Here is a 27,908-nt window from a genome sequence, read left to right on the forward strand (position 1 = left end):
AGCATAGCGTACTTACAAAAATACCTTGGCCAGCAAACAAATGCAGAGGACATGCATTATTTGCATAAAATATCTTAGACGAATCCAGTGAATAAATATATTGGTTTAGAGTAACAGAATACCCCAACGATACTTCACCATCATTTTCCTGATTCATAAAAACAATTTCTGGTCAAGAGACCTGCTCCTTGCCCTTCTCACATCTTAAAGTAGATACTTAAAATAATTGGTCTCGTAGTTCTCATGTGGGCTTTTTTGCTTAAAAAATTATAAAAAATATTCTCAAACTTTCAGTTGGTGGTTCAAACCCACCCAGACGTGCCTCAGAAGAAGACCTGGTGATCTGCTTCTAAAAGTTAACAGCTTTGAAAACCCTACGGAGCACAGTTCTACTCTGCGCACGTGGGTCGCCACGCGTCAAAATCGACTTAATGGCACCTAGCAACAATAGTCAGCATAGTCATTCGTTTTAAGATAAATTCAGGGACTCCGACTTATTTTAAATCTACAAATAATCTTTTTTTTAAGCATATTTACTTGCTGTAGCGTTGTACTTTTCCCTCACTAAGCTCTTAGTGAGGCTGGCTAGCCAACAGAAAAATGGCGATATGAGCTCTTTCACCAACAATTTACAGAGGCACTAATGGTCAACCAAAAAGTACCATCCATAGGAAGACTGAAACGGCGGCATCAAGAAAAAGATGGAGAAATGACTTTGCTGATTTCCCCCCAATGATGGTAATAATGCAACTATTTTATTTGTATTATTTCATACGAATCGAAAAAGTGACAGTTCAGGATACTGTGAATCTCTCAGGTCTTCCAGTTTTCCTTTTAAATTGATCTTCCAGTTTTTTCTTTGAATTAGAAAATAATACGTCTCTCCGCCCCTTCTTCCCCCCTCCCCCCCCCACAAAGAGGAAAAACTATACAGTAGGTTTTGAAGCCTATGACACATGTTACATACAGTGGTGAACTATACAAAGCCTTCCAGCTATAGTCGGCTGCAGTAAAGCAATGCTTACAATGGAGCATCACTACTACTACTACTAACTTTACGGAGAAACATTAATCTTGCAAAGAGAGAAAAAAAAAAAAAACAACTGTCCTTTGCAGAAACTTAAGTCAACTGCTACTGAGCTGTTAAAACTAACACAAGACAAAAATAAGTCAGTTAAAAGCAAGTTAAACACAATTCAATAAACTCCCAGTACATCAAAAAATGCCGTGAAAAGTAGAGCCCACTCGTGATAGCAAGGAAAATTATAAAATGACAGTCTAATAAAGTGGGGTGCATAACGATGCTACGCAAGTATATATTAAGATCTGGAAAAGTCAGCAAGATAGCGTTGGATGGGAAAGCTAAATATCCTCAAATAAATCTATTAGTTTTTCACAAGTCAATAAAATTTGTTAGGGAATTTGACAAACTGTTTCTAAAATTATCTACAAGAGAAAATGTGGAAAAATAACATAAAATTTTTTCTTACTGCAAAGAACACTGTGAGGAGCTTATCAGAACCAATAGTATAGCATAACAATCTAGTATTGTGTAAGAATAAAAGAAAAAAAAAATCAATGGAACAGATTAGAAGATCCAGTAACAAACCATGCTTGTGGGAGAATTGTGCTTATGGTAAACGTCACATTTCAAAACCACTGGGTCAAGGTTGGCCTTTTTAAGAAACAGCGTTTGAAAATAGATCATGTATCTAGAAATTAAAAAAAAAATTATGTTTCTACCTCATACAAAATAATTTCCTGGTGGTTTAATGCGCTAACTACAAAAGAATAGAAAACAGGAAAAAAATTGGATAATAGTTTTACAATTAGGAGGCAGGAAGATCATCTCAAAAATCTACAGTTGCAAATAATGACAGAGCAAACCACATAAACATTTCTGAAAGACAAAACACTGTGGACCAAGTTACAAGACGAGGAAAACACCAGGAATAAAATGCACATGAAAAACTTCAACTAATTAATTGTAATAAGGCAAATGTCTGAACAGGGACATGAAAAAAGACAATTCAAAAAAATGCAAATGGCTAATAAACATAAGAAAACAAAATCACCAATCAATCTCATTTGTAATCAGGAATGTCATAGTTAACATGAAGTATATTTTGTGGCCTGTCATATTGATAAAACCTTCAGACATGGGTAATGGCCAGGACTGTTAAGCATGAGGGCAAATAGATTTTTGTATAGTGTTGTTGGGAGAGTAATTTAGGGCAATTTGGAAAGGTCTTATCTGGGTAATAAAATGCTATTAAAGTATATAAAAGAAAATCTGAAAAAGTGAGAGATAGTATTGGATAGGAAGCCTAAGTATCCTCAAATATATCTATTAATTCTTTAAAAATGTAAAATGCATATGCTTTTATCATGGAGAACAACCCATATATATGGATTCTGGCTATCTGTAAGCATGTTTGTTCACCACCAATATTGCAGTAGAGATCCAAATTACCAGAACAGCCTAGGAAAACATGTTTCTGGCTGGGGTCCAAAAACCACATTCATAAATAGAGTTTTCAACATCAGTTTATTACATCGCATGGTTACACTCATTTTACAAAGTACTTGAAACTAGTACTGTGGCCTGACTCAAAGGCTAACTTCCAAAGAAAAAAAGAATAAGGTCTTGGCTTAATTGTCTTACATTTTTTGGTTACTATTTTGAACTGCATAAAATCCTTCTACCAAATAAGTTCCTGGCTTTTAGAAAATCTCTTCTTTTAGCTAAAAGACACTTTGAAGCCATGTTAAAACATTTATAATTTCGCCCATATTTAATTAACTTCTCTCCACATTCTTTAATCCGGCCATTCCATCTCTAGGCATCTAATTTAGAGAAAGACTTCCAGGCAAAAAGACATGTACAAGGATGTTTATTGTAGCATTGTTTTTAATAGTAAAAAAAAAAAAAAGGAAAAGAACCAATTAATTAGGAAATGGTTAAGTGAACTCTAAGTCCATATTATGGAATGCTATGTGGCAGTTAAAAAGAATGAGGTAGATGTACATATATACTAATATGAAAATATTTCCAAGACATACTCTTAGTGGAAAAGGCAAGTTACAGACTAATACATAATATACGACCCCATTTTCATCAAAATGAAACAAAATAAAAGCTTTATGAAAGTAAGTCTGTAAATGCTTTTGGGAAAAAGAACTGAAAATTACACAACAAGCTGCTAACAGAAATTCCTTAAAGGAAATATGGTCATGAATTACTTATGCAAAAAAAAAAAAAAAAAGGTTGTGAAAAATATTAACATTATTTACTGATTATATATATATAAAATGCTTATCACGAATGCTTACAGCTTACACATAAACTATAGCCTGTGACTGTACATCAGCCATAAGAAAATAATTAGAAAAGAGTGTTTATTGAAATGATGTAAACGTTAAATGTTGTGATGTTTGAATTCAAAAAGCTCAGCTTTCATTTGGGTGTACAACAACATGGAGGCACAGTCTAAGAATCAATTTTAGAAAAGACTATTCCAATTTGTGAATTCGGTAATTATGGAAATTCCCCGAGGCAAGCTTTGGCATTCAATGATTAGAGAAGTAACAAGAAAGTACTGCCTACAGGGTGAATCAATAGAAAAGTAAATTTCACTGTCTAATACAAAATCACCTTTATGTTAATCAAAACGCATGGAGTTAATTAGAGCCAATATACTGTGTATGTGGTTTTCAAAGTGTGCAGTATAGGAATATATGGTGCAATGATGATTATGAAGCAAACAGAAAAAATACAGTGAGAATTCCTCCAAGTCTCTTCAAATTCACTTATGAATCATAGTAAGATACATGAAGAATTTTACAAAATCTAGTAAGATCATTTCCTTTTTTGGTCCTTTGTGACTACACCTGAGCCCTGGTGGTGAATGGTTAAAGAGCTATGGCTGCTCACCAAAAGCCTGGCAGTTCAAACCCAACAGCTGCCCTGTGGAAACCCTATGGGACAGTTCTACTCTATCCTACAGAGTCGCTGTGAGTTGAAATTGACTCGGCAGCAACAGGTTTTTTGTGTTTTTTTTTTTCGTTTTTATGACTATGCCAAGCTAAAGCAATTGGTCAAATGAATAAATAAAAGTCAGTCAAATGTAATGCTTCACTAAGTAGATGAAACAATGGCTTCAGTGAATTGTGTGAGAATTCAAGGTGTGTTGACTGCTGCTTCCTGGGCCCAGTCCTATGCCCATTTTACTGAGGTTTTCCTGTGCTGGTGATCTAAGGGGAAAAGGCCCACTAGACAGAGTCAGTAGAGCCACTAGCTTGACCCGAAAGAAATGAAAAAGTTATTTCAAGAATTACATGAGAGTTCACTGAAGTTACAGTACGTGACTTTCTATCACTACCACTGTGGTCTATTCCCGCATCACTTGATGTTTATCTTCTCTGACAATCAGGAGATCCAAACTGATTCTCTCTGCTGCTCACTGTACCCAGTTGTCACACTAAGGCTTGCACTGTGGAATGGTGCAAGAACAAATGCACACTTCTGTACTGTTATTTTCAATGCAATTTTTGCAACATTCAGGACAGCTTAAGTAGAAAAGAAAAAGTTCAAACCAGTCACCAGATCCAAAATTAGCATTTTATTCAGAACGCTGGGGTCAGAAGTGTATCATTTATATTCTGGTACACAATACAGAGGCAAAGCTGTTGTCAGGAGACTCTCCAGTTTAAAAGCTTTTTTTTTTTTTTCATTTTACTTTTTTAAAAAACACACACTTAGTAGTGCCACCAGTGTCAGGCCACCCCTTTCTTTTCTTTCCTTTTTTTTTGTTTTGTTTTGTTTTTTTTTTGGTACAAATTATGTAAAACATTTGTGCTAAGAACTTTTCTCCCTCCCCAAACAAAAAAGAAAATAAAAAATTAAAAAAAAATTTTTAAAAATTAAAAATTGAGTATTCTAACTACAGCTCAACAATTGAACCAAATGTCACTTTGTTTTGCAAATACTTTATCGATAACGGAAGATATAAACATGCAAAAAACCTGAAATCCATAGTCCAAATAATACACACACATGTTCTGAAGTTTCTGTACTTCTCCATAGACGGCTATGCCAATAAAACATTATGTACACATACATTTTTACAGTGAAGTGGAAAAAATACAGTAAATAAAAAAGTGTACATGGATTAAGACCAAAATGTGTCTAACATTCTAGTTTATGAAAAAATTCAATTTTGCTACAAATTGGTGATATGAAAACTCCCTTTATTTGCAACCAGCTGTGGTAAGTTTTAAGATTTTAGTGGGGAAAAAAAAAATCTATAGTCTAAAACTAGAAGTAATGTACATTTTCCAATCTCATGGTCTCATCCCCCAAGATAATAAAACCGTTCCATGAGTTTTTGTTTGTTGGTTTGTTTCATTCTGAATTTTAATAAAAGCAAACGCAATGTAACAAAAGCATGTTGAAGCATATTGTGGTTTAATTTACTGCTCCCGCCACAAAATATTTTGTCTTTTACTTATTGTTTCAGAAATCAGTACCATTAAAGCCTTAAACATAAAACTAATTCCAATCTGAAAAAGGTACAAAAAGGCACATAAAATCCCAGTGCTTCTGTACTGTAAAATTCAAGTGTAACTGAGCTCAGTGTTTTTCCAAACAGTGTTGGATCACTGATATTCCCTCTGAGCCCAAATTGGTTTGCAGCCTATGCCAAGCCTCCAGCAAGCACTGTGCTAGTAGACTACAAAGTTAAAGCCTAGCTTCTGTATGCTTTTTGGGAATATCAGTTGAAATGTTTGTACTTGTCCAAAACCCGAGTTCACCCTGAAGTTCAGTCATCACCTCCGCCGTACATGTCAGCCAGTTTCTTGAACCGGGGCCCCCAGTCGTTCAGGTAATCATAGTCCTGCTCGCCACCACTACTTGAGGAATTTAGGGAGCTCAAGGACCCGGCGGTGGAACCACTGCCTTCGTAATCAAAGACTAAGAGGGAGTCATAGGGCGGAGCTGTGGGGTCATTGTCAGCAGCTTTAAGGCCCTAAAATTTGGAAAGAAAAAAAAAAAAAAAGAAAATTAAAAGAGGGCTACAAACACCTTTTCATTCTTTCTCACAACATAAAATGAGACTTATCACTATGTTTGAAAGTTAGACAAAAACATATGTTTTTCTTCTGCAAAGAGATAATCCTAAGAAGTCTAGTTCAGTGAGGCCAGGGCATACGGTGAGAGGGGGTTAACTGGAGAATATGTTTGACAGGTGGTAGAAGTCGGCGGCCAACTACGAGAAGGGAGGATGACCTTAAATAACATAATCTGCAGAATGTGACTGCTAGTTTTTTTTTTTTTTTTAAAGATCCTTTCTCTTTTAAATATAAGCTAAATTATATCATGGCAATTATTATAAAAATCAATTCATTCATTAGTTCAACATTTATAGCACTGCTACTATCGAGAAGAAGTCTGATAAAGGCATCTGTGTCCATTGGGCAAGACCAGTTTTCAATGAGTAATTATAGGTGGAATTGGTTACAGGGAATAGTACAGACGGCTGTGAAATCATGTTCAGGGTCAGGGTTAGGGTCAGGGAATGCCGACAGTTAACACGCTGAACAGAAATTATACTCAAACGGAAGGACATAAAAATGAAGGTACTTTCTTCATAATCCTGCACGACACGCTTTAATACAGTGTGAAGCAAATGATAAACAAATAGCAAAACTATGAAGTCTAGGCAAAAATCATTAGGATGCTGGTGGAGGGGGGGAGATTAATTCAGACTAGCATTAAGAACTAGGAGTTTGAACAGGAATTGGCACCGTATTTGACCTGAAATTGAAAGTATATCAACGTAAAAATGAACACAGGACAGATGTGATTACAATATAAGTTAATTGAAGAAATGTGAACAAGTTTTTTTTTTTTTAACAATAGGGTAACGTCTGTCTTTCATAGACCACAGAAAAGTCATAATGCAATGTCTGTATATATAAATATTGGGGGGCAATCTTATCAATCTAAAAGAGCCTGTATATCTGGTTTCTTAAAAAATTAAAAAAAAAATAATAACAAAGGAGTTATCTATATTCTTAACTCTTGCAAAAAGATGCTTTTTAGAGTCAAATTCAAGTATCTGCAGGTTAATTCATAATGATGTTCTACAAAAATTTTAAGGATTTAATATCACATTCTTTTGCCATTTCCTTTAAAAATGTTTCCAGTTTCATTCTAGTACTCCAAGGTAGAGGAGCCCTGGTGGTGCAACACTTAAGTGTTCGGCTGCTAAATGAACGGGTAGTGGTTCGAACCCACCCAGCAGTTCTGCGTGAGAAAGATCTTGCCATCTGTTCCCATAAAGATTACAGCCTAGTAAATGGCCCTGTGGAGCAGTTCTACTCTGTCACACAGGGTTGCTATAAGTAGAAATTGACTCGACAGCACCTAACAACAACTCCAAGGTAAGCCAGGCAATCATTCTCTCTTCCCACAATGTTGCTTTCTGAACACTGGCGGGTTTATTGTGGCCTCACTTATCTAGGACATGTCAAGGCCTGTGCTGCTTCAGAGATCAATTTTTACATGTATTTTATGAGTACACATATGTGTTTTTTTTAATTAGCATATATTGATTTATTTATTCTTTTAAGTTTACGGAGGAAGAAGAGGGAAAAGGGGACAAAAATTAAGGTAAGTCAGCATGGTACGGTGGCTAAGAGATAAGATTCTGGGTTCACATCTCAGCTGGACACTGTGTCAGCTGAGTGACCTTCGCTAAGCATTATCAGTTTTGGTTTCCTGATCTTCACCTGTGATCGTAATAATGATTACTACAGAGACCAAATGAGGTAAAAGGTGTCAAGCGTTCATCATAATACCTGGCACATGTTAATCAAAAGAAAAAAAAGAACAAACTCGTTGCCACTGAGTTGATTCCAACTCATAGCGACCCTATGCGGCAAAACCATCCCACTGGGTTTCTAAGGAGTGGCTGGTGGATTCAAACTGCCAACCCCTTGATTAGCAGGGGAACATTTAACCACTGTGCCACCAGGGCTCGCTGGCATATATTGGAACTCAGTGAACACTATTATTATTTTTCTTTTCAACTTTTAAGTTTCAAGGACATTTTCCTGCTTTGGAATTTGGAAGAAAACAAAACAAAAAATGGGAAGACATAATATTAAAAAAAAAAAAAAAAAAAGGCAGCTGCTTGTGGTGCTGTGGTTAAGAGCTATGGCTGCTCACCAAAAGGTTGGTAGTTTAAATCCACCAGCTGTTCCTTGGAAACCCTATGGGGCAGTTCTCCTCTGTCCTATAGGGCCGCTGTGAATTCAAAATCAACTCGGTGGCAAAGTTTTTTTTTTTTTGGTTATAATATTTTAAAAAACAAAATGGCAACTGCTTGACTTTGATCAAAAATGAGAGACAGAAGTACACACAACCATTTTTCCAATCTCCAAATATCTCTTAGCAACAACTCTAACCATTTAATTAAGCATCACCTTTCCCTAGGTTAGGTTATGCTATTTATAATACAGAAAAGCATGTGCAGAAGAAAATAAAGCAAGTCTCTAGCAAACTACTTCAATATATATGACATAAATAATTTTTGATAGGATTTTCTTTATCATATTTTTAGAAAAAGCTATAATGCCATGCTGCTAAGACTGAGAATCACACACTCCAACTTCTCAAAATTCACAGTTCCCTTTTGTGGAAGGCTGTGCTGTTGGTTTCCGTGATTCTCTTCCCTTTCTGCGTAGGCCACTCACAGATCCCACACCTGCAGCTGTGTGACCGTAAGTAAATGCTGGTGTCAGGGTTTACTTCGCCAACCCACTGTCAGGCATGGCTATGTGACTGGCTTGCCCAGGGAAATGTAGGTAGACATTAAGAGTAGTCTTTAAAACTCTCTCTAATGTGTCTCCCCCCGCAGTTGTCTCCTTCTTCTCTCCTGTGCCAGGAGAAGGGCCTGGCCCACATGGGGTTTCTATTTTAACCTGGATCCTGAAATCAAGAACACACGCGGATTAGGAACAGAGTCACTGACGACATAGAGTCGACATACAACTTGAACGAGAAATGGACTTTTGTTATTGCAGGCCGCCAATACTTCACAGTTGTTAGTTACTGTAGCTTTAGTAAGCAAAGGCAAAGAATATGACTTTATTCATTTTGTTTGCATTTTTTATTCAATTCAGGCATGTTTTTATCAATCATTGTTACGTATTCTACTTTCTGCTAGAGACCCACGTATGAATAAGCTAGATCAATGCCTGCCCTCCTAGAGTATATGTTCACAGTATTAGCATGTACACCTGTTCCCTACAACATCTAGCAACTGCAAATTGAAGCAAAAGGCAATTCCTCTAGCTCAGCACTGTCTAGCTTGGGCCAGAACAAGAACTGGACCCCAAAGAAAGATATGAAGGGAAAATCAAGAAAAATTGAGGAAATTCCTGACAATAAGGAGAATGGGCCTCTGGAAACAAGTATTAAATTTTCATTATGACCTTAAGTGTTGCTTTATAATACAGACAGGAGAGACCATGGCCAAGGTCACTATGTTCAGTCATCTGCTTTTTCACAATGCAATTTTAAAATGAAAATACATGCAGAGCTCTGCTCCATCCTTATGGCGTCAGAACCACACTGGAAATATGGAAAAGTCAAGACTAACGTTTGCCCCAACAGGCCTCAATTGCATCTGTACTCAATGCCCACGCTGCTGTTTCCTGTGAACAGATGCTAAGAAACTGTCTGGTCTTCACTGTTGGGTTCAAGACCCCCTGACTTTTCACCACCTTTCTACACCACCTATTTAACTGCTTAAAATAAATAGAACGCTGGTGATAATCTATTCCTATACCCGCTTTTGAGGTTCTCAAAAATATTCCTTTCCATTCCTTTTTTTTTTTTTTAAATAGCACCTGCCTTGGCTTTCTTATCAGCCTGGTGGTTTTTAAGTCTGTTTTCTTCACTCCTTTAACAAAGAAGTGAAGGCCACAGAATCCATTAGAGATGACTGTGGCACACTAGAGCACCCCACATTGTCTTAAAACCAAAAACCAAACCCAGTGTCGTGGAGTCGATTCCAACTCATAGCAACCCTATAGGACAGAGTCCTATCTGACTCATAGCGACCCTATAGGACACTACAGAATTGCCCACTGAGTTTTCAAGGAGCGCCTGGTGGATTCGAACTGCTGACCCTTTGGTTAGCAGCTGTAGCACTTAAGCACGACGCCACCAGGGTTTCCCACATTGTCTTAGGCTGTAATAATCACAAAAAGGCAAAAACCACTGAACTTTTCAAGAATTCTGTGGCAAGCCATCTTTCTAGGCAGAAGGTTAAGTACTTTAAACCTCTTCCACTTGGATAGGACTGATTTTTATCTGACAATAAAATACGACTCTTCCGGAAAAGCTATTATATAAATTCTTGGTAACATTTCAGTAATTTTAGAAAGGTCATCATCAAGGGAAACTGACAGTGACCATACGTATAACCACAGAGTGTTTGGACACTGTTAGGAATTGAATTGTGTCCTCCAAAAATATCTGTCAACTTGGCTAGGTCATGATTCCCAGGATTGTGTGATTGTCCACCATTCTGTCATCTGACGTGATTTTCCTATGAGTTGTAAATTCTACCTCTATGATGTTAATAATGCAGAATTAGAGGCAATTATGTTAATGAGGCAGGATGCAATCTACAAGAGTAGGTTGTGTTTTAAGTCAATCTCCTCTGAGATATAAAAGAGAGAATCCAGTAGATACTTCATACCTCCCAGAAAGCAGTGCCTAGTGCAGAGCATATCCTTTAGACCCGGGGTTCCTGCATAGAGAAGCTCCTAGACCAGGGGAAGACTGATGACAAAGACCTTCCCCCAGAGCTGACAGAGAGAGAAAGCAGAGAGAGAAAGCCTCCCCCTGGAGCTAGCTCCCCAGACTGTCAGAGAATAAATTTCTCTTTGTTAAAGTCATCCACTTGTAGTATTTCTGTTAAGCAGCACTAGGATAACTAAGACAGACATCATTTCACGTGATGGGTAACATACTGTTGCCAAATTTACAAATTAACTTTGGGTGTTTCTTTCTTCCCATCTTCTGTGTTGACTAAATCTAGAAAAATATGCTCTGGGTTCATTTCTCCTGGAGAGGCAGATCTTGAACTCTGGATAAATTTGAACTACTTTCTATAATTTGAGTTTCTGCGGAGTGAAAGATCTGTGGTTCTGGCTGAATTCGTGCTGAGCTGATATTTATAGACTTCTGATCTTGTGCTTTACATGCTTTTATGGGACTATAAAATCTCACATTCTTCAGTGAGGGAACAGATAAATGATATAAGAGCAAAGAGGTCCTATTGATTTCCTTAAATTCACTGTCTTCTGTAGCCTTGGTGCCACCGCTTTAGTTCCAGACCTCATTATATCCTGCCTGGACCACAGCAAAAGCCTCTTTATCAGGTTGTCTTGTCCCCAGTATATTCTTGCTTCTTTCCTGAAAACCGCTCTTGGTTTCTCTCCCAAGTAAATTTTCTGATTGCTCTCCACCACGTATAACAGGGTTTCTCAAATAAGGGAGGAGTTCCCCTGGGGATATGCAAGATGATTTTTAATTGATGTACGAATACTTGAAAACAATTTCCTTAAGTTAAAAATTGATTAGAAATGTAAGCAATAATTATAGAAGATGTGTGCAGATATGGAAAAAAAAACTAGGAAGTATTACTCAAATGCCTGATATTTGGGTAACCTACAGGATAAAGTCACAGCTCTTTAGAAGAACATTTGGTAAACCCAGCCTGACCCACCTTTTCCATCTCAGCTGTTCTTGGCCCCAGCAACCACAACTGAATTACTCACCATTGCCCAAATATACAGATGGCGGGGTGGTGCAAACAGTTAAAGTGCTGAACCACCAGCCAAAAGGCTGCCAATTTGAATCCACCCAGAGATGCCTCAGAAGACAGGCCTGGCAATCTGCTTCTGAAAGGTCACAGCCTTGAAAACCCTATGGAGCAGCTCTACTCTGCACACGTGGGGTCGCCATTAGTTGGAACTGACTTGACGGCAACAACACGACATCCCAACAGCCCAAAATTCTTGTGTGACTCTACAGTATTTTTTTATTCTTTTCCTTTTAGTTGAAATGTAATTCCCTTTGTTTTTTTCTACCTGATGAACATCCATCCATCCGTCCATCCATCTGTCTATCCACCCGTCCTTTAAAGCCCAACAGTCATTTCTAATGCATGGATTTTTCCCAACTATGACTGCAAGTAACTCCTGTCTTGTGTGATCCAGAAGGACTTGGTTTATACTTTTATCACCATGCACTAGGTTGTGACATCCCTTTCTGCAGAAGTTGTTTTGTGTTCATTTAATATCCTGATGTCCAACACAAAGCTGGTATATGGTAGGTATCACATACTTGATCTATGATGGACACTTTGTCCATTCTAGAAGATAAGTCTGTAGTGCTGCCCTGGACTTCATTTTTTCCCTTCAGCATCCTCTTCATATTTATATTTACTTTTAGAAGAAACTAAGTTCTATGTCTAACGCACATGTGGAAATAAAAGTAATCCATGTTTTTTCACTGTGGTAGTGTTCTGTGGCTGATCAAGCCAACATTACCACTTCCCTTTTTGGAAATTTTATTTTATTTAAAGAAATTTTTTTTGGAAGGAGAGGATTTTAATGGTTTTATTTACAATTAGAGGACAGTGCACAGCTTTTTACTCCGGAAGGATAACTTGCTTGTAATAATTATTATGACAGTAATAATAATTAGGAGACTTGGTGGCATAGTGGTTAAGAGCTCAGCTGCTAACCAAAAGGTCTGCAGTTCAAATCCACCAGCCACTACTTGGAAACCCTACGGGGGCACTTCTACTCTGTCCTATAGGGTCGATATGAGTCAGAATCGACTTGACGGCACCTAACAACAACAACAACAAAAATTAAGGAGTTTTACTATGTGCCACACACTTAGTAATTACTCTACATGGACTACCTTAATTAATCCCTATGGCAACCTTAAAAGGAGGTTCTATTATTATCCCCCTTTTTGCAAATAAGAAAACTGGAAATCCAAGAGGCTAAATAACTTGTCCAAGGTCACAGGACTGTTCCGTGAGGCTGCTGGATTTTAACTCAAATACATGCCCAACTCCTGTAAGAGTGGATAAAACCCAAAAACCCACCACCATCGAGTCGATTCCAACTCATAACGACCCTACAGGATAGAGTATAAATGCCCCATAGAGTTTCCAAGGAGCACCTGGAGGATTTGAACTGCCGACCTCTTGGTTAGCAGCCGTAGCACTTAACCACTACGCCACCAGGGTTTCCATGAGTGGATATTTTAAAGAATACAGTTAAATTTAATGAATGGGACAAAAAAGCAAAGTTGTAAACTTCTGTTCAAACAAGTTGCTCTAAAAGAAACTTCTATGTTTTTTTTTTTGAATTTTTATTGTGCTTTCAGTGAAAGTTTACAAATCAAGGCAGTCTCTCATACAAAAATTTATGTACGCCTTGCTATATACTCTTAATTGCTCTCCCCTTAATGAGACAGTCTGCTCCTTCCCTCCACTCTCTCTTTTCATGCCCATTCCGCCAGCTCCCGACCCCCTCTGGCCTCTCATCTCCCCTCCAGATAGGACATGCCAATATAGTCTCAAGTGTCTACTTGATCCAAGAAGCTCATTCTTCACCAGCATCTTTTTCTATCCCATTGTCCAGTCCAATCCCTGTCTGAAGAGTTGGCTTTGGGAATGGTTCCTGTCCTGGGCTAACAGAAGGTCTGGGGGCCACGACCACCAGGGTCCTTCTAGTCTCAGTCAGACCATTAAGTCTGGTCTTATTATGAGAATATGGGGCCTGCATCCCACTGCTCTCCTGCTCCCTCAGGGGTTCTCTGTTGTGTTCCCTGACAGGGCAGTCATCGGCTGTAGCCTGGCAACATCTAGTTCTTCGGGTCTCAGGCTGATGTAGTCTCTGGTTTACGTGGCCCTTTCTGTCTCTTGGGCTCATAATTACCTTGTGACCTTGGTGTTCTTCATTCTCCTTTGTTCCAGGTGGGTTGAGACCAATTGATGCATCTTAGACGGCCTCTTGCTAGCGTTTAAAACCCCAGATGCCACTCTCCAAAGTGGGAGGCAGAATGTTTTCTTAATAGATTTTATTATGCCAACTGACTTAGATGTCCCCTGAAACCACGGCCCCCAAACCCCTGCCCCTGCTATGCTGGCCTTTGAAGCATTCAGTTTATTCAGGAAACTTCTTTGCTTTTGGTTTAGTCCAGTTGTGCTGACCTCTCCCTCTCCTGTATTGTGTGTTGTCTTTCCCTTAACCTAAGATAGTTCTTATCTACTATCTAATTAGTGAATACCTCTCTCTCTCCCTCCCCCACTCATAACCATCAAAGAATATTTTCTTCTCTGTTTAAACTCTTTCTCAAGTTCTTCTATAAATTTTTAAATGACATGAATCAAAAGTTGGTCTTTTAAAAGAAATATGCACTTAGTTTTTATACTTCTGAGATAAATAAATATATAGGATTAGTAAAGTTATTGTAGGTATGCTAATATCTACTGTCGGGCTGAGATTAAAAATTTGTTACAACTTTTCACCCTTTGAGAGTCATGTTTAAAAACCTGAAAATAGAATAAAATTCTGCAGTTAAAATTGAAAAAATGTGTGCCTTCTTTTACTCTACCTACTAGACTGGAAATAAGTTATCATTTTTAAGATTCAAGGTAACATTCATTCATTATTTAAATAAACAAACTAGAAAATGTTCTCATGAGCTTACCTATACCTTACATCTATAAAAAGCCCTCCAATTACAATCACCACTATATTATTCTTCCTTTGGAACATTTGGTACTCGCAAAATCAAATAAGACTTGGAGAAAATAAATCTGTGTGCATTTTAAATGCACTTATAAAACGTGCTTGAATTTTTTCTAGGTGGTTTCAACTGTTTTAAGACATTGTGTGTATTTATTCTTGCTCATCCAGTTACAGAAAGATACTGAACAAATGTTACTGGGTATCTTAGACGGTGCTTTTGAAAGCTATGAATGGCTGAGGCTTTTTGACAGTTTTCATCCCCTTGAACTTTCCTACAGGACTGACCATAACTTTCAAAGAACTGACCATCATCTCCTTGAAACCCTCTGTTTAGCTGTGTTCTGTGACCCTTTAGGCCCCTTAGACTTTCTTCCTATCTCCAATTGTAGACCCATCTCTCCCTGGGTATAGATTCTTGGTCCTCTTTCTCCTACTCCACATTTCTGTATCTCACATTCAATTTCATGAATTCAGTGTTCACCTTTTAGTGAACAACTCCCAAGTCTGAGCCTTTCACCCATTCGCTTACTCACCAAACCGATGTGCCCCACACTGCAGCTCCAGGGACATGTGCCTCTTCCCTTGGACTATGGAAAGGCTCAGGAGAGGCAGAAGGGAACTGTGGGATAGGTAGGTATTTCGAAGGGAGTAGGTATTATGAAGGGAGTTGAGTTGTAGGCACGACGGGATTCCGACTAGATGGCATACTCTGTATGCCTCCCTCTTTGTGGGTAGGCCAAGGCCTTCCAAAGGAAACCACATCTAGAAAAAGGGGAAAGGGCCTTCCAGGCGAAAAGATCAACATGTAAACAGGCACCAGCACAGACTTACAAGCTAAGCCTGTAAAATATAAGAGGAGTTTTCTGTTGCTGGGGAGGGGCCCAAGGTGGAACTGGAACAAGAAGTAAGGACTAGACCACAAGGGCCATTTATGTCTGGCAAAGAAACTTTAGATGCTGGACCATTTGAATTTTACAGATTGTATGAGCAACAGAGTAGGAAATACACATAAAGAGAATTTATGCCTAATTCATTTCCTTGTCTATATACTGCTGGCACAGTTATCTTACACACGGTAGACATTCAATAGTTATTTGCTGAATGAACGATCCTAAACCAAACTTGAGATGGTTAGCAAATGAGCCATTTTTAACGTATGCAGACAGTCCTCAAATTATGAATCGATCGTATTCTAGAAGTTAATTTGCAAGTCAGTTGTCTGGGACGAAGTTTTTCGTGTAAGTAATTACAGGTGTTCGTTATTTCGTTATGCCGCTCTTTATCCAGCGTACCTGGGTATTGTTTTAGGAAAAAGGAATTCTACATGGAAATTCCTACTGTAACTCTTTCTACTGTAACATTTGAAGCGTTGGGCAACTGAATCTTATTGATCTGATACTCTTCTCTATCCACAGAAGAAAATGCAGTTAATTTGGAAAAAAACAAATAAAATCATTGAACATACACAGTCATAAACACAAATGCATAAAGAATAACGAACGAAAACACAAACTCAGAACAACCCACATATGAATCTTCTGAATGCAATTAGCACAACAGAGTGAAAGGCTCCAGACTTGGGCTCCTCAATCCCAGTCACTGCAAAGTGGGTGGTGCCCAAAGCTTCATTCATGCCCTATACACCTGCCATGGTACTTATGATTCCTGAAAACAACAAGGAGCTAGGCTACATACTTAGCTCGGAATACAAAGGAATAAGAAATCATCCCCATCCTGGAGAGAACTCATATGCTCAAGTGGGAGAGAGGAACGTTGACAGCTGTACAACCTGGCTGGTGAGGCTGTGACAGAGGAATGCAGGACATGTTGAGAAGCACCTGAAGGAACTGTCTTGGTAATGCTTTCCAGAGGCATCATAGGAGGCTTCACAGAGAAGGGAATCCTGAAGGCTAAGTGGGAGCTTTCCAGGTAGCCAAGAGAGCAAGAGCCTTGCAGAAGTTACTATATGTTCAAAAGTGTGATGGTTTTGAGGAAATACAAACAGTTCAGTGGGGCTGCAGCACAGGAATGGGATGTGGTAAGGGAAAAGGGAGAAATTAGATTAGGAAAGGTCTTATCAATGATGCTTAGGAGTATGAACATTATCACTGAGAAGAGGAGAGGGCCAGGGATGGAAACCCATGTAACACCAACACTTTAGGGACAGGCAGACACAGTCATGAGTATTGGTTGAATTTCACTGACACCAGAATTCCTGGTTTTAAAAAAGACCAACTCCTACACTAACATTCAAAAGATTCACTGTATCTTGAAACCAACAGCCATATAAGAATAACAAAATAATTTCTCATAATGGCAAAGGCTAAATTAGAAGTATAATCACCAGGCACTCTTACATGTTCTAAAAGGCCTAGCCATATGTATAAATTTCAGCAAATTCCCTTAACCAGGCTAATAGCTGCAAAATCAGGACATATTTTTGTTGATAAAAGAGTAACAGGCATTTTGTTGTTTTTCCCTTCCATCTCCTTTTACTAGAATATAACCTATTAACTATTTAACAGAAGTGAATACATACATTCAGAAAGCAGCATATTATTTTAGGAATACAGTAATGTATAGTTGTTAGAAAACCAAAAAACCAAACCCACTGCCGTCGAGTCGATTTTGACTCATAGTGACCCTATAGAACAAAGTAAACTGCCCCACAGAGTTTCAGAGGAGCGCCTGGTGGCTTTGACCTGCCGATCTTTTGGTTAGCAGCTGTAGCTCTTAACCACTACACCACCAGGGTTTCCCAGAGATAATTATTCCAACTTTGTTTTAAAACTTTTTCTACAAGCTCTAAGTGCATCTAAAAAGCTAAGGCAGGTTGATTATGTATACATATTATACCACTATTTCAAGGAAGCCCAGGAACTAAGAGTCTTATCAATGCATGACTAAAGGCCACATAAAACCAAAATTTGTTGTAGTCGAGTTGATTCTGACTCATAGTGACCCTATCGGACAGAGCAGAACTGCGCCACAGGGTTTCCAAGGGGCGCCTGGTGGATTCGAACTGCCGACCTTTTGGTTAGCAGGCGTAGCTCTTAACCACTATGCCACCAGGGTTTCCAAAGGCCATATACGACATATATTCCACTCTGAAGTGCAGCAGAAACAATTCTAATCTTGGAGATACTTGAGAAGGAGGATATGGCCAGAGAACTGAAGTCCTGGCATATACTCAAAATCAATAACAATACGTATCATGCTGTTACACATACAACAAAAAATTCAAAAGTTAAATTACAGTAAAATGATAGACATGATCTAAAGAAGCAGCATAAATCATTTTCCTTCAAAATGTGGGTATTAAGTGTAGCAGAACTCTTGGTCAGTAATGAATAAAAGAATGCCATAATAATTTTCACACTGAAAATCACATCTGTTACATTCAACAGAAAATTAGCTTCCTCTTAAGAAAGCTCTTAAAACTCTTCAACTAGACAAGTATTTAAATCACATAGTATTTAATTTAGCTGCTCTGCCAACTAATCTCACTTGATGGAACTCTCCAGTTATTTGGTAGGCACTGCATTCTCACCATTTGTGGGATTCAAAGAATAACATGTGAAGAAAATTAAAGTGAACTATTGTTACTCTGGAAACCTGGTGGTATAGTGGTTAAGCACTACAGCTGCTGACCAAAAGGTCAGCAGTTCTAATCCACCAAGAGCTCTTTGGAAACCCCATGGGGCAGTTCCACTCTGTCCTATAGGGTTGCTATGAGTAGGAATCGACTTGACAGCAATGGGTTTGGGTTTTTTTTGTTTTTTATTGTTACTTTTATCAGTGACAGTAAATGAAATTAGAATACACTATAATTTTCTTAGTTTATTTCTTGTAAGCTAAGAAAAAACCCTTCTTGGGGATGGTGTGACTAATAGATAAGAATCGATGAATGTAATTTTACAAATGCAGACTATTAATTGATCGATCCCTTTTTGGTTCATCAGAGCAATTAAGTTTGTTCTCTTTTACTAAAGCCATATTTACTTTCACACAGAGATAAACTTAAGAAACACACGTGCATTTTAAGCAACTACTTAGCTATATTCCAAAGAGTTTGTGGCCTACACAGATCTAACAGTTAGCATTACAGAAAAAAGAAAAAACCCTTGTAAAGGGAGTCTCTCTTTTTACCTCATTAATGAAGTCCCCGATGTCCCCAGGGTGAGGGGCTGCAGATCTGACTGGGTACTGGGGCTCTGCGTGGATGGGTCTCTCATCCAGTCGTCGGATTCCAACAGGTTTGATGGCATCAGGCTCCACAGTATCAGGCTGCTGGAGCTGGCTTAAGTCATAGTCCTATGAAAACCAAAATCAAAAACTCATATCACATCCACTGGAATTGTGAGGAAAATGGAGATGGGAATAAAGAAGGAAAATTACAACTTTTGTTTTTAAACACATACCCAAAATGCATAGAGATGAGTGAGATTTACCATAATGGAAAAGTTGCCACTATGATTTTTTCATGTTATGATTAAATATTTCTTTCACACAGTTCTTTCTTCTGTGCTTTTCATTTCTGCAGTCTGTGCTCCATCTGCTTTACAATGTTCCTCATCATTTTCCAATGCGGAATGCAGCGAGAGGAAGTACCATTATAAATGGCTGAAAATTGACTAGAAAATCTAGTTACACCAAAGTAAAGATACTAACATAATGTCTTTAATATGAGGAAGAAAAAAAATGAGGTTCTTTTTCCCTTTCCCTAAAGAAAGGGATTAGTTTATTAGGACAGTGGGTTTCAAAGCCACCTTTCAGTCCTTCCTCCTTGGTCTAGAGCAGAACTCAGCAAACCATGGTCTGCAGGCTCAGTCTGACCTATGGCCTATTTTTCTCTAAGGATGACTTCAACGTCTTTAAAAGGTTATAAAAAACAAAACAAAGGAGGATACGCCACAGAAACTGGATGTAGCCTACAAAATACGAAATATTTACTCTCTGGCCCTTTAAAGAAAACATTTGTCCACCCTTGATATAGTGGTGCTAGACCTGGAAGACTCTGGATTCTCCTCCAAGGCAGCTGCGTGGGAATACCTTGGAAAAATAGCCTGTCCGCTTTCAGACGTGCAGAACAGAGCTTGTGATGAAGACAGTGGACACTGTGTGCACAGGTCGGGCCCTCAGAACTATTTTCAGCTTTCGCATCAGCCAGCTGGACAGGAATGTATAAAGAAACCGACTATAATGTAGGACTGCATCACAATTTTAGGGCTGAGCAAATACTTTGTAGTTTTCAAACCTCTAAATTCTAGTGATATAAAATACCATATCCTCAGCTTAACCAATATTCTGCAGTTTAACACTGACATTTATAGAAAGTACAAATTTTGTGGTACTCTTCTCAGTTCAGGCTTCATCTATCTGTCCAAAACAGCCTAAAGCCCTTTCCAGTACCAGTACTGTTAGTAGTTTTGACTTATTGAACACAGGAACATTTACCACATTCTGGCAATGTTCCAGGTGCTTTCCCTGTGTTCACTCATTCAGTCATCTGAACAGCACTGTGTGATTTTAAGTTTTATTATCCCCATTTAGGAGATGAGAGAACTGAGTCTCAAATGTCCCAGAACTACTAAGAGACAGAAATGTCTCTGACTTCACATCTACTAGACTCTGAAGGCTGGCTCTTTTCACAGTTACCTATGAAAGTGTGTCAAGTCTGAGTTGTCTTTGGGTGCCTTTGAGTTAATTCTGATTTATAGTGACCCTATATCACAGAGTAGAATTGCCCCGTCAAGTTTCCTAGGCTGTGATCTTTACACGAGCAGATGGCCAGGTCTATTCTTCCACAGAGCAGCTGGTGGGTTCGAACTGCCAACCTTCCGGTTAGCAGTCAAGCATTTAAACATTGTGCCATCAGGGCTCCTTGAGTCTGAGTTACAAGGTAGAATTCAGAGAGCAGTGAACGAGACAGATGGAATGTGAGGAACAATGAAAAAAATGTAAGACAGAGGGGAGAAAAGGCCACTGACATTCATGGAATACTTACTATGTGCCAGACAACATACTTGGCTCTTGTTTTCTCACCAATACTTTCTGACAAATCTGTGAAGACTTTTATCACTATGGTAGTGGGCTGAATTGTATACCTCAAAAAGACATGTTCAAGTTCTAACCACTGATGCCTGTGAGAGGACTGTATTTGGAAATAGGGTCTTTGCATATGTAATGAAAGATCTTGAGATGAGATGGTCCAGAATTTAAGGTGGGTTTTTTCCTAGAGCCTGATTAGGGTCCTAATATGAGGAAGGGCAGGGTGCTCACAGATGCAGAGAACAGGAGGGAGAAAGTGATGTGAAAATGAAGGCAGAGACTGCAGTGATGGTCTACAAGCCAAGGAATGCCAAGAGTTGCCAGCAATCATCAAAAGCTTAGAGAGAGGCACGGGACGAATTCTCCCATGGAGTCTTCAGAAGGAACTGATCCCAACAAACTCTTGATTTCAGACTTTTGGCCTCCAGAACTGTGATAAAGTAAGTTCCTGTTGTTTTAAACACCACGTTTACGGTAATTTGTTGTTGCAACCCTAAGAAACTAAGACAATCATCATTTTAGATGAAGAAACAGACTCGGAAAGCTTGAATAACTAGCCCAAGGTCACAGAGACAGTGTCTAATTAAGATGGTAATCAAATCGGGTGTGTCTAATTTCAGAACCTTTAAGACTTAACTCTCTGCTCCTTGATATACTCTGATTCTGGCAACACTCACTCAATATAGTTCCTTACCAAGAGAGCCAGCTAACCTCACAGATGAGGGTACGGAGGTACTGTGATAGACAAGCTCCTCACCTCAGGGGCAAATGATGTGATATGAAAGGAGGGGGAGGAGCAGAAACAGTAGGTGTATGTAAGGTTGTTATATCCCAAGGCATAAAATGTTCAGGGAGGGAAAACTGGCTTGATATTTTGCACCTTGAACAAGGCACTCATTACCATTGAGTCAATTCTGACTCACAGCAACCTTATAGGACAGAGTAGAACTGCCCCACAGGGTTTCCAAGGACTGCCTGGTAGATTCGAACTGCCAACCTTTGTGGTTAACAGTCGTAGCACTTAACCACTATGCCACCAGGGTTTCCAGGCATGGACTAGCTAGTGAGACAGGACCATCATGGAAGAAGCTAAGGCATGAGCAAAGGCACTGGAATGTTGTTGTGTCTCCTCCAGAAGAGAGTATTTCACCTCACCCCAACAAAACCTGAGTGCAAATATCTTGATCTTGCACGAATGTGCTGTTTTAAACTTTACAGAATTTATAATTGAGGTTATTTATAGACTATCTTAGAGGAATAAAATGATGTGAACGCCTTTGAAATGTTAAAATGCTACACAAAGTAAAAAGAGGGATTTATTTAAAGGATTTTGAATGCTCCCACACTAAGAAGCATGTTTTTCCAGTGCAGGTTTAATCGCATAACTACCAAGCATAACATAGGGTACTAACCATGAATAAGTATGTGTTGTAACAATGACTGAAGCTCTTCCATAGAAAGGGACAGATAGGTGGTAAGTACACTTTTGACAGTTAATAAATCCTTCTACTCTGAGGGTGAAAATTCTTTATTAGAAGTCTGAATTGCATGAAAATAGGTAATTGGATCTCTCTGAGTCTTACTTGGTGCCATAGTCCTTGATGGTCCTTGATATATTTATATGACAGTTCAGGATGACAATGTAAGAATATTAAAGGAATGCCTGTAGTAAAACCAGAGATAGAAGAGGCATGTGGGCTTTGCTCAGGCTATTCCTTACCTGGAAAGAACCTCTCTGCCCTGATTTCTTATACAGCTCAAACTGTACCCACAGGTTGCAAACACAAGTGCATTTTGCTTGGCCAACAGTGTTTTAACAATTTTGCATAAGTGCCAGTTGCCGACATCTACATGTTTGGACATTTCACCTGCACTTCAGAAGATATGGCAAAAAGGAGCCTACGTTCCGACGTAACTATTTGCTGCAGCTGATGGCAGCTGCCCCCCATGGACAAGGACAGCACCTGCACCTAACCTGCTTCAGCTGTCAATGTAGAGGCAACACAGTTCTATAACAGCATATTAATTTATGGCTTTTTTCTTTCTTTTGATATCCGTTTTCTATTCTCGTAAGAGCAACAGTCTTAAAACGTCTTTAGTCTTGTTCAGTCTTCTCCACCATCAATGAGTCAGGCCCATAGAATGTGCTAATTAAACAAAGTATTGAATATATTCTCCACTTTTTTATGATATGCATGCCAGGTGTTCAAAAGAGTCACCAATTCAAGGAGAGGTGAGTTGATCACATTATACTCGATAGCAGTAATTGACAACTGGGAGACAGGTCTAGGGGAAGGCCCCCAGGCTCATCACTGAGAACCACTGCAATGTTAAGTCCCTCAGACTGATAATGTGTCATAGTCATCAGTTATGCTGGTATCTAAAAAGAGGCAGACATCTCCTGACTTACAGAAAGCTAGAATCTGGGTCACAAAACACTGCTTAGAGTGTCTCTGTGTTGGTTTCCCCTTGTCTATTCTAAGCGTGGGCTATAAAAATCTGAATCTGGTGGCTGGGGGGCAGAGTGAACATGTCCTTGGGTTCCAGGGACTGGCTTTCCTGTTGACCTCCATCTGTGTTATATGACAGGGGTCCTAATCTGAGGGTCCAATTTTAGGCCTTTTGATAAGTGCTCAGCCTATGTGAACCTCCTGAATTATACATATTTAAAATCCCATAATGCTCTACTTAAACACACAAATTACAATATGTAGAATGAGAATTAGAAAGAGAATTACAGAGACTAAAAACATTCTCAAAGTCAGTGGGTTCATGGCTTTATTTCTGTAGATCATAAAGGAACAATCCAGCAGGGAATCTTTATTTGGTTTCTAAAATTCTTTTCATAAAAAGTAGATCTGAAAATTCTCTTATGTTTGTCAACCTTTACAGTGTAAATTTCCTAAAGTAATTTAACTTTCAAAGGAAGGCTGAAAAAAAATTTTGTTTTAACTAATGTCTGGATATGTGTTACTTAGCAATGACCACTAGAAGTAGGTGTGGAATTAGGCTTTTTAGAATATTAACTTAAAAAATTTTGTGTCTATAATTTAAAATGTCTTCAGGGTGATACAATTCTGGGAGAGTGGGTCTGAAGGTAAGTCAGCAGCTAAAGCTCTGGTTCTAGCTTTTCTTGTTGAATTTCACTGACTGGCAATGATTTATAAATCGGTTCAGAAAATGATAGCAGGAACTACCTTAGGGCATTTGGTTACACTGAAATAAAACAAAATAAGATAAAATAAAATAAAACAAAATGCTGCATCAGTAGAAACTGAAGTTCTGGAATCCCAGGTAAAAATAGTAGAAAGCTACACTGCAGGTAGAATCTACAGAATTATGCAGTCTATCCCTTTCAGGGAGCCACGAAAACATTCATTTATAGTTCCCCAGGTATTTAAGGGGCACATCTGGTGGTGTAGTGGTTAAGAGCTCGGCTGCTAACCAAAAAGCTAGCAGTTTGAATCCACCAGCCGCTTCTTAGAAACCCTATGGGGCAGTTCTACTGTTACCGAACCTGGGAAGGTGGGTCTTCGTCTGGCGTGCTCAGACTGGCCAATCATCTGGACACGGGTCTTTGAGAAAGAGAAAGTAACTTTACTCCAATGCACAGAGCAAGGAGACAGGAGGAAGCTCCTCAGATCTGGCTCCCCAAGCTACGTAAGCAGGGTTTATATGTGATGTGGGTAGCAAGATTGTGGCCACGCAGGCATACTGGAGAGGGAAAATTCCAGAAGGTAGCCAGGAAACAGGAGGTAATGTGGTTCTTGTCGGACCTTTGCTTCGGAATACAGTCAGGTGATGGTTTTCCTTCTGATTCGTTCCTCCTGTTACTGCATCCTCTGTTGAGGTCAATTAGCAGTCACAGCGGGCCCTTCTGTCCATGCAGGGTAGGCCAAATCTAGTTGAGGCTAGTTTAAGGATTAATGGAATTTACTGGCATTAGTAGGGTCAGGTTATGCTGTTCTGTCCTATAGGGTCAGAATCAATTTAACGGCAGTTATCTTTTTTTTGTTTGTTTGTTTACTGGGTGCCAGATGTGGTTTTAGCTCTGAGGGCATGAAAGAAGGAAATCAACGTTTACCTGCTTTCCATTATCTGTCAGAACTACATTAGGTACTTTCCCCTGTGGTATCTCATAAAATTCTAGCAAAAATCCTTCTAAGTGGGTACTATTTTCCCATTCTATTAATTACTCTAGCTCTGACTTAGATAAGCAGTGGCAAAGGAATAAAGGGAGATTTTACCAGAAACAAAAGGCTGAGTCTTTTTGCCCCATGCCAGTGAAGAAATTCACAAAATAGTTTGCTGAGGGGGAAAATGTCAAGGGTGCTAGGAGGGGGAGTTCAAGGTGGTTATGCTAATCAAGTGCCGAGATCCAGCACTCTGGATAGGATGGAATGGGTCCATGTGCAGAGTGTTTTAAATTTTTGGCCAAGAAGGAGTCTTCAATGAAGGCCAGCAAGGGTGAGTCACACTGGGGTACTCAAAGTTCATGGTCCTTTACCAGCCTCCACTGGTTAGAACCCGTGATAGAAGATACTGGTGAGTTTTGCTATGTCTTAGGCTTGTTAAGGGGGACATTTTCCCTTTTACTTTTGTTTTTTCCTTCAGAATTTTGTCCATTTACTTTCATGTTTGTGTTCTTATTTCTCTCAATTGCTCCCTTTTAAAACATTAAAAATGTTTACCTTATATATGTGGGAATTTTAAAGTCACTTGCTAGATAAGGTAAACATTTTTAATGTTTTAAAAGGGAGCAACTGAGAGAAATAAGAACACAAGCATGAAAGCAAATGGACAAAATTCTGAAGGAAAAAAAAAAGTATCTGGATAAAAGCTGACGGGCATAGGCAAGAAACTCTTCAGACAAGCACAAAAAGGAAAAGGGGGTGGAATAGAACAACATCATTATCTTACCCTCTATAGCTCCTGGCATTAAAATAACTGAATAAAATAGTGATAAGGTGTCAACACATTACCATACAACTGCTGACAAGTAAGTTAAATACCCTTGCAAACTTTATGTAAATCACATTACGATCTGATTTTCTTCCTCAGGAAATACAGTTATGAGGGTAACTATCTACACAGGTGGAGTGATGTGGAAAGCTAAGTAGATTCTTTGGATTACTGAAGCCCCCCAAAACAAAAGATGTGCTAAAAGCTTTTCTAATTTGAATCATAGCCCTACTAGAGATAAAATAATTTGGGAACTTAAAATATACAGATAAACAGCCTCTGTTCTCTACTGTCACATACTGTACATTTTAATTTCACCGAATAGCTAGCTTTCCACTTCTCATGAGGTAATAGCCAAATTTCTCCTAAGAGGGAACACATTCATTGTTTCTGCTTCTGTGGTTTAGTGGCAATGCTACCCTGTCACAGCTTCTGATAAAATGCTACTACCTGTTTCAGAATTATGCATGACCTGAAGGTTCATTCTTTGGTAAAAATAATGGTTTTGTTTCAGAGACTGGGAATGCTGAAGCTTTATCACAACTTATTTCCCATTGTACCATGTATGGCATATTCTTTCGGACAAATGCAGCAAATACTCTTCAGTTAAATTTGATTCAACAAAAAACCTTCCTGAGTCTTCTGGGTCAGAGACTGTTACTAACCTCACAGTGCTTTGAGTCGAATGTCTTTTAAAAAGGCCATGTTTAAAAATCCTGAAAATTGAACATAACACCCAAATTATTACCAAATATATGGGAAGTGAAGGAGTGAGTAGCTGTGAAGGAGGTGTTGGCGGAAGAAGTGGGGATGCCAGGCACTGAGCCATTAGGATCTAGCAGAGTAACAGGGCTTCAAAAAGATGATTTTTCTCCTAAAATACGAACTTTTTCTCTTAATAGTTATAATTTCCTATCTTTTTTGCAGTGCAAGTTAGAGCCCTACAAACATTAACACAAATCTTAACTCTCTCAGGCATTGTCTGTCCTGGGAGACAAAAAATGCAGCTATCTAGATGCATCTTCAGGTCCACATTCTTACTCTACGCTCCAACTTCTCTTTACAAAAAATAAAAATGTCACTGCTCTGACAAAGATCAAAGTCATTCTATTTTAACATGACCTATGATTCTACCTTGGAGGAAATCTATAAATAGGCAATAAAAACACGACCACGGTTGGGACAATGATGACAGAACATCAAAATCTTTTCCTAGTACGTGCCACATGGTTCCGGAATTTCCTAAAGACATATATTCTTTGTTTTAGGGTACATTTATTACAGATAAACTAAATACAGTAAAGAGCATAATACTGTGATTAAAAAAGATGGGTTCTGAAACTACAGAGCCTTGATTCAATGCTTGGCTCCATCATATTTTAGCCGTGTGACTTTGGGCAGATTATACACATTTCCTGTGCTAACCTTAAGGTTATTCAGTCTACTGATTAGCAAAAAAAAACTAACAAGAATTTTATTAATGAATTATGTTTACAGCAGTAGTTGACAAACTTTTTCTGTAAAGGCCAGACAGTAAATATTTTAGACTTTGTGGGATACAGAGTCTCTGTAATGATGTCTCAACTCTGAGGCTGCAGTACAAAAGCTGCTACAGATGTTACACAGACAATAGGCAGGGACGTGTCCCAATAAAACTTTATTTATACAGTCAATGGGTGGGGTTGGCCAAATGGTCAAACTTTGGCCTATGGCATTTACTGTCTTAACTTTTTTCTTCCCCCTTTATAGTGCTAACACATAGTTGGCATTCACTGTTATTTTTGGGATATTGATAATATTCCATTCCTCTATAATTAAATGTGTTAAACTTTATAGTCAGGAAGAATGGATATTAAATGAGTTACATAAGATAAATTGTGTTCATTTGCATGAAGTAAGAGGAATAACAAGAATAGTCACATGCAAATTATGTGCTCATTCAAAATATTTTAGCACCAGTAGGGCGTGGGTGCTGACCAGTTCGGAATCCGTGTTGGCTATATGTCTACCGATGTGTATCATCTGGCCATAAATATTTT

At 38.7% G+C, this 27,908-nt stretch overlaps 1 protein-coding gene across 1 annotated transcript in view; it reads right to left on the reverse strand.

Moving 5' to 3' along the window:
- Positions 1 to 4,578: 4,578 nt before the first annotated feature.
- CDH2 (cadherin 2) overlaps positions 4,579 to 27,908 on the reverse strand; it is a 259,546-nt gene continuing 236,216 nt past the window's right edge. Inside the window, exons 15-16 of the mRNA XM_049900351.1 lie at positions 19,006 to 19,170; positions 4,579 to 6,029 (exon numbers count right to left, since the gene is read on the reverse strand). Of these exons, the coding sequence (XP_049756308.1) occupies positions 5,823 to 6,029; positions 19,006 to 19,170 (372 nt within the window). The 3' untranslated portion in view covers positions 4,579 to 5,822. The remainder of the gene's footprint in view (positions 6,030 to 19,005; positions 19,171 to 27,908) is intronic.

This window comes from Elephas maximus, chromosome 11 (assembly GCF_024166365.1).
Source record: "Elephas maximus indicus isolate mEleMax1 chromosome 11, mEleMax1 primary haplotype, whole genome shotgun sequence".
Taxonomy (NCBI): domain Eukaryota; kingdom Metazoa; phylum Chordata; class Mammalia; order Proboscidea; family Elephantidae; genus Elephas; species Elephas maximus.